This window comes from Micromys minutus (assembly GCF_963924665.1).
Source record: "Micromys minutus genome assembly, chromosome: 9".
Lineage (NCBI taxonomy): Eukaryota > Metazoa > Chordata > Mammalia > Rodentia > Muridae > Micromys > Micromys minutus.
The window spans coordinates 33006155-33019834 of record NC_137978.1 but is presented as its reverse complement, the minus strand read 5'-3'; the positions used below and the strand labels follow the sequence as shown (position 1 = coordinate 33019834).

The following is a 13680-nucleotide window of genomic DNA, read 5'->3' as shown; positions in this document are numbered from 1 at the left end:
CTCACTGAAAACCAGCTCTTTGACAAAGAATGAAAACCTTAAAGGATAGTTATAGACAATTTACACTCTAGAATCTAGGTTCAAGGAGAATTGTGGTAACTGTTATCAACAAAAGTAATACATTTTTTTCTTGCCAACATCTATCAATGAATGAAAAACTAAAATAAATTACATACATACAATAGAATATTATCCAGCCTCAAACGAAATATAATTTGAAACTATGCTGTAACATATACTGAACCTTAAAGATACTAAACTTAAGAATGACAAGAAACAGGAGAGATGGCTCAGCAGTTAAGAGCACCGACTGCTCTTCCAGAGGTCCTGAGTTCAAGTCTCAGCAACCACATGGTGGCTCATAGCCATCTGTAATGGGATCTGATGCCCTGTTCTGGTGTCTGAAGACAGCTACAGTATGCTCACATACAAAAAAATTTTTTTTAAGTAAAAAAATAAAAAGGGAAGCAAGACACAGAAGGAAAGTACTTGCATGGTTCTATTTATATGAAGGCCCTAGAGTAATAAAATTCAAAGATGGAAAGTAGAGAAATAGTGACAACAGTTAAAAAGCAGGAGCTGAACATGGTGGTTCACACCTTTAGTTCAAGTACATGGAGGCAGAGTAGCAGATCTCTGTGAGTTTGAAGCCAGCCTGGTTTACATAGCAAGTTCTAGAACAGCCTAGGTAAGAAGGGCAATTGAAGGAACACCAATGAAGCAATCAAGGTATAGGGAGCATCTGTTTCTCCTACTCCACTATCCACACTTAGATTATAAACTCCTCAGGGTAAATATCTTAAATATATCAATATTCCAGATCCTAAGAATCATGCCCAATGTAAAGACAATCTTCTAAATTTTATTACTATTCAACAATAAAATGGACTACTTCTGAAGGAGAAGATCACGGGGTCCTTTGAGTAATGTTATTCAAGGAATTAACCCATGCAAACCAGTAAATATTGAAGATTCTTTTAATTTTCTAAAAACTGTTTTACTATATGTATACAAGTATTTTGTTTGCATGTATGTATATATCCCCTAAATATGACCGATACCCACCAAGGTCAGAAAAGGGTGTCAGATCCCCAAGGACTGGGGTTATGACTGGCTGGCTGTGAGCTGCCCATGTAGGTGCTGAAAACTAACCCATTCGTTCTGCAAGCCAGTGCTCTTAATCCTTGAGCCAACTCTACACCCTAATACCTTTTATCGTCAAGTCCTAAGTGGTCCTAGACGAGAAAAGCACTCCTTATCTTCATTCGTGAAGAAAAATGCAACTTCATCAAAGTTATATAACCTTACAAAACTATTCCATTTATTTACTTATTTACTCTGTTACTGTGTGTGCATGTGTGCACGTGCGTGCGTGTGTGCGTGCTCTCGCATGCTACTGAGTCTGTGTGAGAAGGGAACAATTTGTAGCAATCAGTTCCCTCCTTCTACCATGTGTGCCCTAGAGATCAAACTCAAAATATGCAGCATGGCAGCAAGTGCCTATCTGTAGACTCATCAGCCTGACCAGTTACATAAATAACATTCACAGGCTTTTCTCTTGCACATAACATAAATAACTGTAAATTTTGGTAGGTGTAACTAAGAATTTGGGGATGAAATACCATCTCCGTGAGATTAAAACACTTTCTAGAGCCTGGCAAGGTGGCACACACCTTTAATTGAAGCAGGTGGATCTGAGTTTGAGCCAGTCTGATCTATAGAGTGAGTTCCAGAATAGCCAGGACTACAACTACACAGAGAAACCCTATCTTGGAAAAAAAAAAAAAAAAAAAAAAAAAAAAAAAACTAGGGATCCAGTGAGATGGCTTGGTGGGTAAAGGCATTTACTGCACAAGGCTGGTCACATGGTTTGCTTCACAGTACCCAATTAAAGGTGGAAAAAGAACTGAACCCACAAAGTTGTCTGCTAGCTTCCATATGTGTTCAATGGCTTGTGTGCCCACACACCACCTCATACACACCTATGATCCTTTCATTCCAATACAAGGAGTCAGAGACAGGAAAGGATATCTCTTGAGGTGAAGGCCAGCCTGGTCTAGATAATGATTCCAGGTTAGCAAGAGCTAAACAGTAAGACCCTGTGTCAATAAATAATAGCTAGAGATGTATTAGTAGAGTTCTTGCCTAGTATGATGAGCTTTTAATGAATCAGTAAGTGAATGAACCACTAAGATTATACAACCAAATCACAAAACTTTATTACAGCTAGGTCATCTTAACATTTTATTTTAAATTATGCATGTGTTTATGGAGGTAAAAGAGGGCATCATATCTTCTGAAGCTGCAGACACAGGCAGCTATGGGCCATCTGATGTGGGTTCAAAGAGCCACCAAAATCAGGTCCACAAAGGCTCTACATATGCTCTTAAATACTGAGCAGTCTCTCCAACCTGCCATTAAGCGATTCTAATGACTAAACTTAAATGTTGAAATAGCTAATGAAGTTGTTCTTGGCCTGTTTTTAATATATGTCCCGCTCTTGTTAAGTATAAAGTGTCAAATCTCTACAATTTATAAAATACCAATATATCCTAATCTGTCAAAATTATGCTGAGTTCCAATCCCTAAAGCCCACATTAGGAAAAATAGAGCTTTTGGAGAATTAAGCTACACCCATGATTTCATTAATGAAGGTAAGAGAATAAGAATATATTCCTTATTTTCTAACATTTAGGAATTTTAGCCTTTTTATCTTATTGATACATATATTTAAAATAAAAAATAGGCACCATTTTATGATTAAGTATTTTATGTACAACAAAGGTATTTTAAAGTTAAGATGTTAGCAAAACTAAAAATTATATGCCTAAATTAATAAAAAGTAGAAAATACATAAAGATTTAAATAAAATACAGAACTCATTATATTTTTATGCTAGGAGGACACCAGCCAAAAGTAGGAAAGCACTTACCTCAGAGTCAATGTATAGTCCCCCTGCATTTTTGTTGAGGCATCACGAACCAAGAAGGTACCATCTGGCATGTCCCGCAATTTGTCATTTACCTCTTCCCTGAGAAGCAAAATTATAGGAAACATTTGAAAAGGAAAAAACCTTAAACACTGGTTGTCTTCACATGTCACCTCAAGACCAGCTAGAAAGTTACCATACCCAAGTCTCCAGCAGGCATGCAGGTCCTCCCTGTGGAAACAGAATCTTACTGTATTTCTGGTATCTAGGGAAAGACTTCTTGATGTCTAATTCCTCCAGGTTTCAACTGTCTAATAAGCCATTGGGGCTTTCTTAAGCAGGTCTGAACATGAAGATCTTCAAGAAAACCCACAGCTGTTTAGGAAGAGAGTCTTGGCTTTAAGTGGCTGTGGCACTGTTACTGAGCAGAGGGGAAATTCACTGAAGTTCACAGACTATCAACACAGTGCATTCTAATTTCAATCAGCATTAACACATTCCTTCTACAGCTTAAGGATTTCAGAAACATTATTCAGTGGAATGTAAGACATAAAAGATCCTTCGATTCCAATAAAACATGATGTTAAGGTATAATTTAAATAAACTCTTATTATATTGGTCTACTGAATTTAATATAAAATGTATTAAATCATTTCCAAAAGTTAAACACAGAATTAACAAATCATCTAGCAATCCCACTTTTTGGGTAAATACCCAAAAATCATCAAAAGCAAGAAGTCGATGGGAGGGAGACACAGAGGGAAACAAGATGGCGGCATCACAAGGCGGGAGAAGCGGTGGTGGAGGAGGCAGTAGTGGGGCTGGAGGCGGCCCCAGCTGCGGGACAAGCAGCAGCCACAGTGGTTTGTTGGATAAGTGGATTGATGATAAGCCTGTAAAAATTGATAAGTGAGATGGATCAGCTGTGAAAAACTCTCTGGATGATTCTGCCAAAAAGGTACTCCTGTGAAAATACAAGTATGTGGAGAACTTTGGTCTCATCGACGGCCGCCTCACCATATGTACCATCTCCTGCTTCTTTGCCATAGTGGCTTTGATTTGGGATTACATGCATCCCTTTCCAGAGTCCAAGCCAGTTTTGGCTTTGTGCGTCGTGTCCTATTTTGTGATGATGAGGATTCTGACCATTTATACCTCATATAATGAGAAGAGCATCTTTCTTGTGGCCCGCAGAAAGACCCTACAGGAATGGATCCTGATGATATTTGGCAGCTGTCCTCCAGCCTCAAAAGGTTTGACGATGGGCTGGAGAGATGGCTCAGTGGTTTAGAATATTGACTGCTCTTTCAGAGGTCCTGAGTTCAAATCCCAGCAACCACATGGTGGCTCACAACCATCTGTAATGAGATCTGATGCCCTCCTCTGGTGTATCTGAAGACAGCTACAGTGTACTTATATATAATGAATTTTAAAAAATCTTAAAAAGAAAAACAAAGCACACACATGCACATGCAAAATAAAATAAAGATGAATTAAAAAAAAAAAAGGTTTGATGACAAATACACCCTGAAGTTGACCTTCATCAGTGGGAGGACAAAGCAGCAGCGGGAAGCCAAGTTTACCAAGTCCATTGCTAAGTTCTTTGACCACAGCGGGACATTGGTCATGGATGCATATGAACCTGAAATATTCAGGCTCCATGACAGTCTTGCCACAGAAAGAAAAATAAAGTAGCCAATTCTAAAAGTTCTGCTGGATAATACGAATTACTGGTGGGTAGGGAAGACAGGAAGCTTAAGCTTGGTTAAGTAACAACTGCTAACGTCTACCCTGGATGAATAGAATTTCCTAGTACAGATATGCAAAGTTGTATCTTTGATGGCTAGCTGTAGCCTAGGTTAGCTGACTGTTTTTCCATTGTTTTCCTTGAGAAGCATTTTTGTAAAAGCTAAACCTACTTTTTCCTTTGTGCTTAATAGTACTTTACACAGTATAGCTTTGTGCCATGCAGTGTTTGCATGCTCAGTTCTTGAGAACTGCTAACCTTGCTGGGGGGAGGTAGTGTTTACCTTTAATCCCAGAGCTCAGAAGGCAGGAAGGGGTATTGAGTTTGAGGCCATCTTGGGCTGTGGAGCTAGGCCCTGTCTTGGAGAGTGGGTATTGTTAACTTGTTGCTGACTTTGTGTTGACCCTGCATCAGCAACTATTTCCTAAAATCCAGGATACAACTTCTTAAGTATGACAGCTTTCCTTTACACACCATTTTTGTGGGTGTGTGTGTGTATATATATATATATATATTCATATACACAAAAGCTAAAAAGAAAAAATAATCCAAATCTCCTCAAAATCCTTATTTTAGTTGAATAAACAAAATGTGACATTTACAAATATTAGGGTACATTTAGCCTTAAAAAAAATGAAATTCAGACACATGAATAAACTATGAAGATATCTGAAATAAGTCAAAGGCCAGTCAAATGTGTAATATTCTATAACCCCACTATTTACAGTAGTTGAAGCCTGATTAGGAAGTGCTCAAGAACAGGAAGGAGACCTATTTTAACAGGTAGAGCTTTAGCTAGAAAGATGCACATGTTCTTAAGACAGATGGAAATTATGTGTGTAACGGTATGAATGTACCTAATACCAATGAAAAGATAAAATCATACGGGTAAAAAAGAACTGGGATGAGCACCATTTGGTAGCAGGAAAAACAAAGGTTAAGACAAGTCAGGGAGGTGGCACACTGAGGCACCACAGCATCAGTGGAGCCGGCGACAGAAACAGCCAGGGTTTAAAAAGAAAAGCACAATAAAAGGCATGCTGCAAGCATGTAAACCAGCCAGTGAGGAGGCTGAGACCAGAACAAAGTCAAGGTCAATAGGGTCTGTAGAGCATGCTTCTAGCCAGATTCAACTACATGGTGAAACTTTGTCTCATTAAAAAAAAAAAAAACAAACAAACAAACCATTAAAGACCCTAAAGACCCATTAAACTTTAATGAGAAAAAAATATAAATAAAAGATACAATATTCAAATTAACAAACAATGTATGAATAAGCATATATTCCCTCTCTGTGTTCAAAATTCTCCAAATCTACATTTAACCCAAAAAGCAAATCTCTCCTTGATGTCTATTTCTAATAAGCTATATAAAGAAACTACAAAAAGAAGTCATAAATTTAAAGAGCGTGGAGGAAAGGGAAGGAGAAATGATGTAGTCATTAAAACTAAAGAAATTTTTTTTTTAAACATCATCAAACTAGGTGTGGTGTCACACACCTCTAATCCCAGCTCGGTAGGCGGAAGCAGGCAATCTCTGTGAGTTTGAGACCAGCCTGCTCTACGAGCTACTTCCCTAGAACACACTCACAATGGCTACTTACAGCCTCTCCCAGTGATGTTGCCCAATAACCTTACCTCACCCTTTATCAGCTGCCCTGACTCGGATGTTGCCATGACTTCATACCTTTCCTCTATCTCTCTTCATGGCATGGCAAACAGTTTTAAGACATCCAGGACACGTTCTATAGAAATTTGTTCCAAATCATATCAGTCTTATTTCTACATTCCTTCAATGATAGATACAAAAAAATTCCTAACCAAACTATTAATCAGTTCCTGTTACAGAATTACCAGCCACTGTCCATAGAGGAGCCTGATGTGAACATTTACCAGGTGGACCCCGATAGTGAAAGCCTGCTGCACCCCCTATAACGCCCCAAGACAGCAGAAAGTAGCCAATGAGACTCTGTACCCCTATTCCCCTTTCACTACTGGCCTCCCTCTCCCCTTTTCCTCCTTTTTATAAGAGGAAAGGAATGGCAGCACTAGGACGGCTCCTGCAAAATTTTTTTCTTCCAAGTGTACTTAATCTCGACCCATAATGTATACAAGTGTGTGTTCCAGCATCGTGTCAACTCCAGGCACTCATTGCATCTAGAACAGCTCCAGAGAAGCAACCTACAGATGCTTCAGCCTTCCCTCACGGACACTTCTATTTGACTGATTCCTTCTGACCTTCCTCAGATGGTTCCACAGACCCTGGACAACAAAGAAACAGCCAACTCTAAGACTGAACAAATATCCCCACTCCCACTTTTCTAGACTTTCTAGAAACATTGTACCAAAACAAGCCTGAAGCAGTCAGAGATCACAATGACCCTATTCCTAGTCCACCATCACCTCTAATTTTTCTTTTTTAATTAAACCAAAACGGGGGAATGGTGGGATTCTGTAAGCCCCACCCCTCAGTTACCTAGCAACAGCCAGGTATACCCCACACACCAGTGACCTGACACTATAAAAGGGACTGTTTGCCCCCTCCTCTCTCTCTTTTGTTCTCTTGAGCTCTTGCTCTCTCTCTCTCTCTCTTGCTCCCTTGTCTTCCCCCCCTTACCTCTCCTCTTCCCCTTCCCCCCTCTCTCTCCACATGCTCATGACCAGCCTCTACTCCTCTCTCTTCTTTCTGCCTCTACTACCCTCTTAACTCCCCCATGACCTGAATAAACTCTATTCTGTACTATACTGCCATATGGCTGGTCCCTCAGGGGGAAGGGATACCTAACATGGATCCTCCAGAGGCATCCCCCTCCCCTCCAGGCCTCACCACACCTCCATGGGCCATATCACCCCCACTCTCTTCATCCTTTTCCTAACATTGGTGCTGAAACCCGGGACATCATCTTTTAGCAACACTGGTGCTCCATGTGAGAAGAGTAGATTTCCTCACAACTGGATATCTCTTTTTCCTTTCAGCAGGGACTACACAGTGAAACCCTGTCTCAGAAAATGAAAACAAAACCTAATAAACCTGCATCAAAATCACCTAAAGATGGGCATGGTGGAATGTGCCTATTATCCTAGCACCAAAAAGGCTGAGGCAAGAGATCTAAAATTTGAGATGGTTCAAGGTCAGCACTAAAAACAAAACAAAACCCCGCCACAGGTTCTTGAGCTCCACCTCGACTGACTTTTGTTCATGCAAAGGTCTTAGATCCACTACCTTCGGGAGAAAAAGGTGAGGGAGCTGAGCCAGGTAGTGCAGGTCTGTAATCCCAGATACTTGGAAGGGTAAGAGAGGAGGATCCCAAATTCAAGACCTAACTGGGTTACAAAGAAAAGTAAAGGAAGGCCAGCATGGTGACGGATGGGAGACAGAAGGGGATTTCTGTTACATATTGAGTTTCAGGCAGACTGAGAGCCTATCTAAAAAACAGAACAGGTAAAGGGAATCTAAGTTCCTTTATTCTAATCACAGATAACTATCTTAAATGTATAAGGATTATATATTCAAAAGTTCATCCTTGACACAGACAATATGGAAAAGTACAATCACACTCATAACCCAAAGATCTTCCTTTTGTTTTGTCTTGAGAATAAAAGAATAATGCTTTTGTTTTGAACAAGATTTTGGGTTTTTTTATTGTATACAAGTGTTTTGCCTTTATGTATGTCTACTTACCAAATGCATGCAGAGCCTGCAGAGGCCAGAAGATGTTGGATTCTCTGGAACTGGAGCTGTACATAAAACCTCCAGCCCCTAGAGACTTGTTTTTTTTTTTCTTTATTTTGTGCATGCGTGTGTGTGTGTGTGTGTGTGTGTGTGTGTGTGTGTTGACATGCCACGATGCATGTGAGGTGGGTCATGGGATAACTTATAAAATCAGTTCCCTTCTTCCACCATGGGAATGCAGAGGACTGAAGGCAGGTGATCAGGCTTGGCACAATCACTTTAAATCTCTGAGCCCCTAAATACACTTTTGAAGGATTCACACACATACTTTTTAAAGTGTAATTTTTAAATGAAAGCCAGTAGAGCATTAAACTATTTAACTACTACTTCAAAATCCAGTTAAAAACACTGCATTCAATTACAGTAGCATTTTGTTTACCTGGAAATATCTCCCCAGTACCACTCTGCATCTTGAAGAGAAACGAAACTGTCCTTCATTCCATTTGTAACTGCTGAAGTCACTGGCTTAGGTGGCTTTGGTGGAAGAGCTAGAAGAGAAATGTATGTTATTTTGTATAAGAAAATTACTCATTTTCTAATTTCTCCACCCAGAAATAGCTCCTGTGTGAAATATCTAATATGAAGTAGGACTCACTCAAGTCGGCTGTCAGGTGAGTGTGAGCCACGGGGACATTTTGAAATGTTATTAATAGGTGCCTGAAATATAAAGGTTTTTCCTCCTCATAAAATACTTTCTCAGTAAAATTTCACATCTTTGAAACATAAGTAAAGCCCTAACCTGAGTGATTCATTCCAAAAACTATTAAGTGACCAATGTACAACAGGAAGACTCTAACTAATAACTAAATTATATTGGATATTGGCAATGTGCCACCATATTGTATTTTAGGTATTCTTATTCTTGAGATGGGGTCTCACTGTGTAATGCTAACTGTTCTGGAATGCACTATGTAGACCAAGTGGCCTGCAGGTAAGGTGTATATTGAGCTAGCCTGCTGACCTAAATTCAAGTTGCCCTGGCCTGCATAAAGGTAGAGGGAACCATCTTTTGACTACTACATATACAGTGTAACTTGCACATTCACACACTATTTTTTTAAAGTATATACAAATGGCCAAAACATAAACAGGCATGGTGGTGCACAACTTTAATCCCAGCACTCAGGAGGCAGAGGCAGATCTCCGAATTGAGGGCCAAGCAGAGTATAGGACAGCCAGGATTACATGGAGAAATCTTGCCTTGAAAACCAAAACCCAAAACAAACAAAACACAGACCAAATCAAGCTCATTAAAAGGTGCTTAACATCATCAGTCACCAAGGAAATGCAAATGGAAATCAGGGTGTGACTGTGAAAGTCTATATTCCCAGCACTCACTCAGGAGGCTGAAGAGAAGTTTGAGATCAGCCTAAGATACATAGAAATTACCAGGCTAGTTTGATGTATACAGTTCTTAATAATCTTCAAAAACAAAAATTCCATAATGAGCCAATTGGTGGTGGTGCACACCTTCAATCTCTGGGGAGGCAGAGGCTGGCAGATCGGTAAGTTCAAGGCCAGCCTGGTCCACAGAGCAAGTTCCAGGACAGCTAGAGCTACACAGAAAACCCTGCCTTGAGAAACAGAAATTCCATGATGAGGCACTATTTTATACTCATTAAGTAGTCATAATTCAAAGGCAGAACAGCAAATGAGTGAAGAGGAAGAAAGGCACTCTCCTACAATAATGCTAGAGATTAAAAATTTTGAATTTCTTAAAGAACAGCATGGTATCCTCAAAAGCTAAACAGTCACGTGATGGCTCAACAATTTTACATATTCAAGAAAAATGAAATACCCACAAAAAAACCTGTATGATATTCGTAGCTAAAGAACTTGTAATACCCCAACTTGGTTTTTGTACAGAAAGTATATAGCGGGAGATGAGACAAGTTATGGTTCATCTCTATGTAACACAATGTTATTCAACAATGAAAGTAATGAAGTATTGATACAGAGTAGAACATAAATGGACTAAAAACATTATGATCAATCCCAAATGACAAATAAACACATTTGAAGGTTTAAACAGAGAGATTCAGGAGACAACAGAGAATAGCAACAAAACTAATAAAGGGGAAAATGACAAAATTGAAGTGATAGAGCCCCTAAAATTAAACACAAGCCTAAGAAAGGAAATTCAGTCAAAAAAGCAATATAGCTCATGTTATTGTAGCCGGCAGGAATTAAAAGGTACAATGTGACTTTGAAGGAAAAATTCATGAATGGGTCCCAAGGGCTGCAGAAATGACTCAGCATTTAAGAGCACTGACTGCTCTTACAAACCACATGAGTACAATTCCCAGGAATCATATGGTAGCTCACAACCATCTATAATGGAATTAGATGCTCTCTTTTGACTCTTAGTCATACATATTGTGATGCTCAGCTCAGGGAGTGGCACTATTAGAAGGTGTGACCCTGCTGGAGTAGGAGTGTCACTGTGGGTATGAGCTAGAAGATCCTTATCCTAGCTGCCTGAAGCCACTATTCTGCTGGCAGCCTTCCGGTGAAGATGTAGAGCTCTCAGCTCTACCTGTACTGTATCTGCCTAGATACTACCATATTCCCACCTTGATGATAATGGACTGAACCTCTGAACCAATAAGCCAGACCCAATTAAATTTTGTCCTTGTAAGAGCTGCCTTGTTTGTGGAGTCTGTTCACAGCAGTAAAACTATAACTTAGACACATGCAGATAGAGCATTCATAAAAATAAAATACCTAAATAAATAAATCTAAAAAAGAATGTGTCCCCAAACAAAACTGTCTCAGTTTCTACTCAAAAAGTAGTTAGACCTTCAGTTGTTTTCTCAGTTCCACTAAGTACCCAGGCAGTTAGCTTCCTCTCCACATTCTACATAAGGTCTGTGTGGTAGTTAGTTAGCTTTGTTTACTTTAAGATTTATTTTATTGATGGAAGCAGTGGAAGGAGGATCTCTGTGAGTTTGAGGCCAACCTGGGAACTTACATAGAGAGTTCTGAAACAGCCATGACTACCCTTTGAGGAAACTTGTCTCGAATTTTAGTTATTTTGTCTGTGTGTGTGTGTGTGTGTGTGTGTGTGTGTGTGTGTGTGTGTGTGTATTTGTATGTACGCAACACATGTACAGAGACCCTGGAAGCCAGAAGAAAAAACTAGACCCCCTCATCTGTTGTGAGCAGCCTCCTATGGGTGCTAGGAACTAAAACAGGGTCCTCTGGATGAGTAGCAAGCACTCAACCACAGAGCCAGCATACCAGCCTCCTGATGGTTAGTTTTAATTGTCAGATTGACAAAATAAAATCATTAGAAAAGAGCCTCAATAAGGATGGATACATTGATTTGGCGTGTGAGCATGTCTGTGAGAGACTGCCTTAAATTAATGGATGTAGGGAAACCCAGCTCAGTGTGAGTGACTTCACTTCCTAGATGGGGGGAAGGGTCCTGCACCGCACATGAACGAAGAAACCCAGCTGAGTGAAGGCAAGCAGCACAAGTATGTGCACTCGGTTCTTGCTCCTTTTTATCATCACAGCAACAGAAACCAAACAACAGATTGTCAATTCCAACACTCAGGGAAAATAACTAAGAAGACTGTAGACTCAGGGATGTCAAACACAGCTGAGAAAAGAAGTGAATCCTCTCCTGAAAACAGCAGAAATAAGGAAAAGTCTAAAACAGGCAGATGCCATGCTAAAGTTAAACCCATCATGAACTGGGTTTCAAATGGGCAATTGTAAGGCATAATTTATTAAAACTATGGGTTTATATATAAATGACCACATTAAGAAGCATTGCAATAAAGCATGTCACGTTAGGCTTTTGATTCATCAATGTTATCGTAAGTTAAACTTACAATGTACTGTGGTGTACCAAAAAATAGTTATGTGTTTTTGAAAATACATTATTACTAAAAATGTTAATGATATCTAAGGTTTCAGCAAGTCACAATCTCAGAGAAGAAGGTTGATATTGATAGCTAATGACTAGTCAAAGCATTAGTATTGAAGGCTGGTAACAATTTCTTAAAATAGCAAAAAAGCAACATGAAAGTTTGCCATACTGACTGACTCCCTTCCAGGAAAGATTCCCTGTAGCATGTGATGATGTTGAACTTTTTAGAGAACGTTTACAAATGGAGCAAAAGCCTAGCACAGTATTCCACATCTGTAATCACGGTACTCAAGGGAGTTAAAGCAGGAGAATGAAGAGCTATATAGTGAGTATGAGACAAGGCTCATTATATAGAAAAACCTGTCTTAAAGTACAAAAATAGAAATAAAATTTAGAGTCTCTCAAACTGTGCTTTATCAACTAGGTTTATATAATATCCTAAATCCTTCACATCACTTCATCAACATCACAGTATCTCTACTAACAGATTCCACGTCGGTAAACCAATTCTAATTTGGATTCTCTTGTCATTTCTACCACAGCTGCAGTTCTGACCCCTCCCTGCAATGCCATGTATGACTGAACCAAATCCCTGCAGGCTCTTGGTAATGTTATTCTCATTACCTTCCATGAGTAACATTTGTTTCTTCTTTTTAAAGACAGGTCTCATTCAGTAGCCCAGGCTGCTCTCAAATGTTACAGTCTTCCTGCTTCGATCTCCTGCATGCTGGCTTTGCAGGGATGCTCCCAGCCACAGCTTTTTTGTTTGCTTTTTCTTCAGAGTATCTATAATAATGAATCCTTTCTGGAAGATATATCATTTCCCTCACTCATTCATATTCATCAAAAGGATCACTATCTGTGGATGCTATAGCCATTAAAAAATGAAATCACTGGGCAAAGAGCTTACTGTACAATCCTTGTGACCTGAGTTTAATCCACAGAACCAACGTAAAGGTGAAAGGAACAAAGAGACTCCACAAAAATAATTAACAAACAAACAAACAAATAAATAAATGGAGTTACTTTTTGATCCCTGAGCTGCAGAATGGATGTTACATTAGCAGGCAGGCATAAAAACAATATTTATCTTACATTTCTATCAGAACTCTTGGGTAACCATGTATATTGTGAACAAGCAGTATTTTGAAAAGAATGTTTTCTGAGAAGATCTGGATATTTTCAGTAAAACACATTATAAGCAGATTTACTTTCTTACTAATATAAAAAATTATTAAGTTTCAGATTGAAGTCAACAACCACATTCACTTCTAACGAGAAAGCGAGTGTGTCCTTTCAAGCCAGACACTGACTTCTCTACAGCTATAAAGTATCATAGGCAATACTGTCTACAAGGTAGTTCCACTCACACTGGAAATGTCTGGCTTACTGCAA

The 13680-nt window shown here is 39.3% G+C and overlaps 1 protein-coding gene and 1 pseudogene across 2 annotated transcripts in view; one reads left to right on the top strand and one right to left on the bottom strand.

Moving 5' to 3' along the window:
* The window catches only part of LOC308424104 (phosphatidylinositol 3-kinase regulatory subunit gamma), a gene marked incomplete at its 5' end in the record, with an annotated part of 66912 nt that overhangs the window by 31124 nt on the left and 22108 nt on the right, over positions 1-13680 (bottom strand). Inside the window, 2 exons of the mRNA XM_080920996.1 lie at positions 2933-3031; positions 8788-8896. Of these exons, the coding sequence (XP_080777122.1) occupies positions 2933-3031; positions 8788-8896 (208 nt within the window). The remainder of the gene's footprint in view (positions 1-2932; positions 3032-8787; positions 8897-13680) is intronic.
* LOC308424852 (signal peptidase complex subunit 2-like) lies at positions 3699-4624 on the top strand (annotated as a pseudogene). The gene is made up of 2 exons: positions 3699-4182; positions 4438-4624. The product of its transcript is annotated as a signal peptidase complex subunit 2-like (transcript).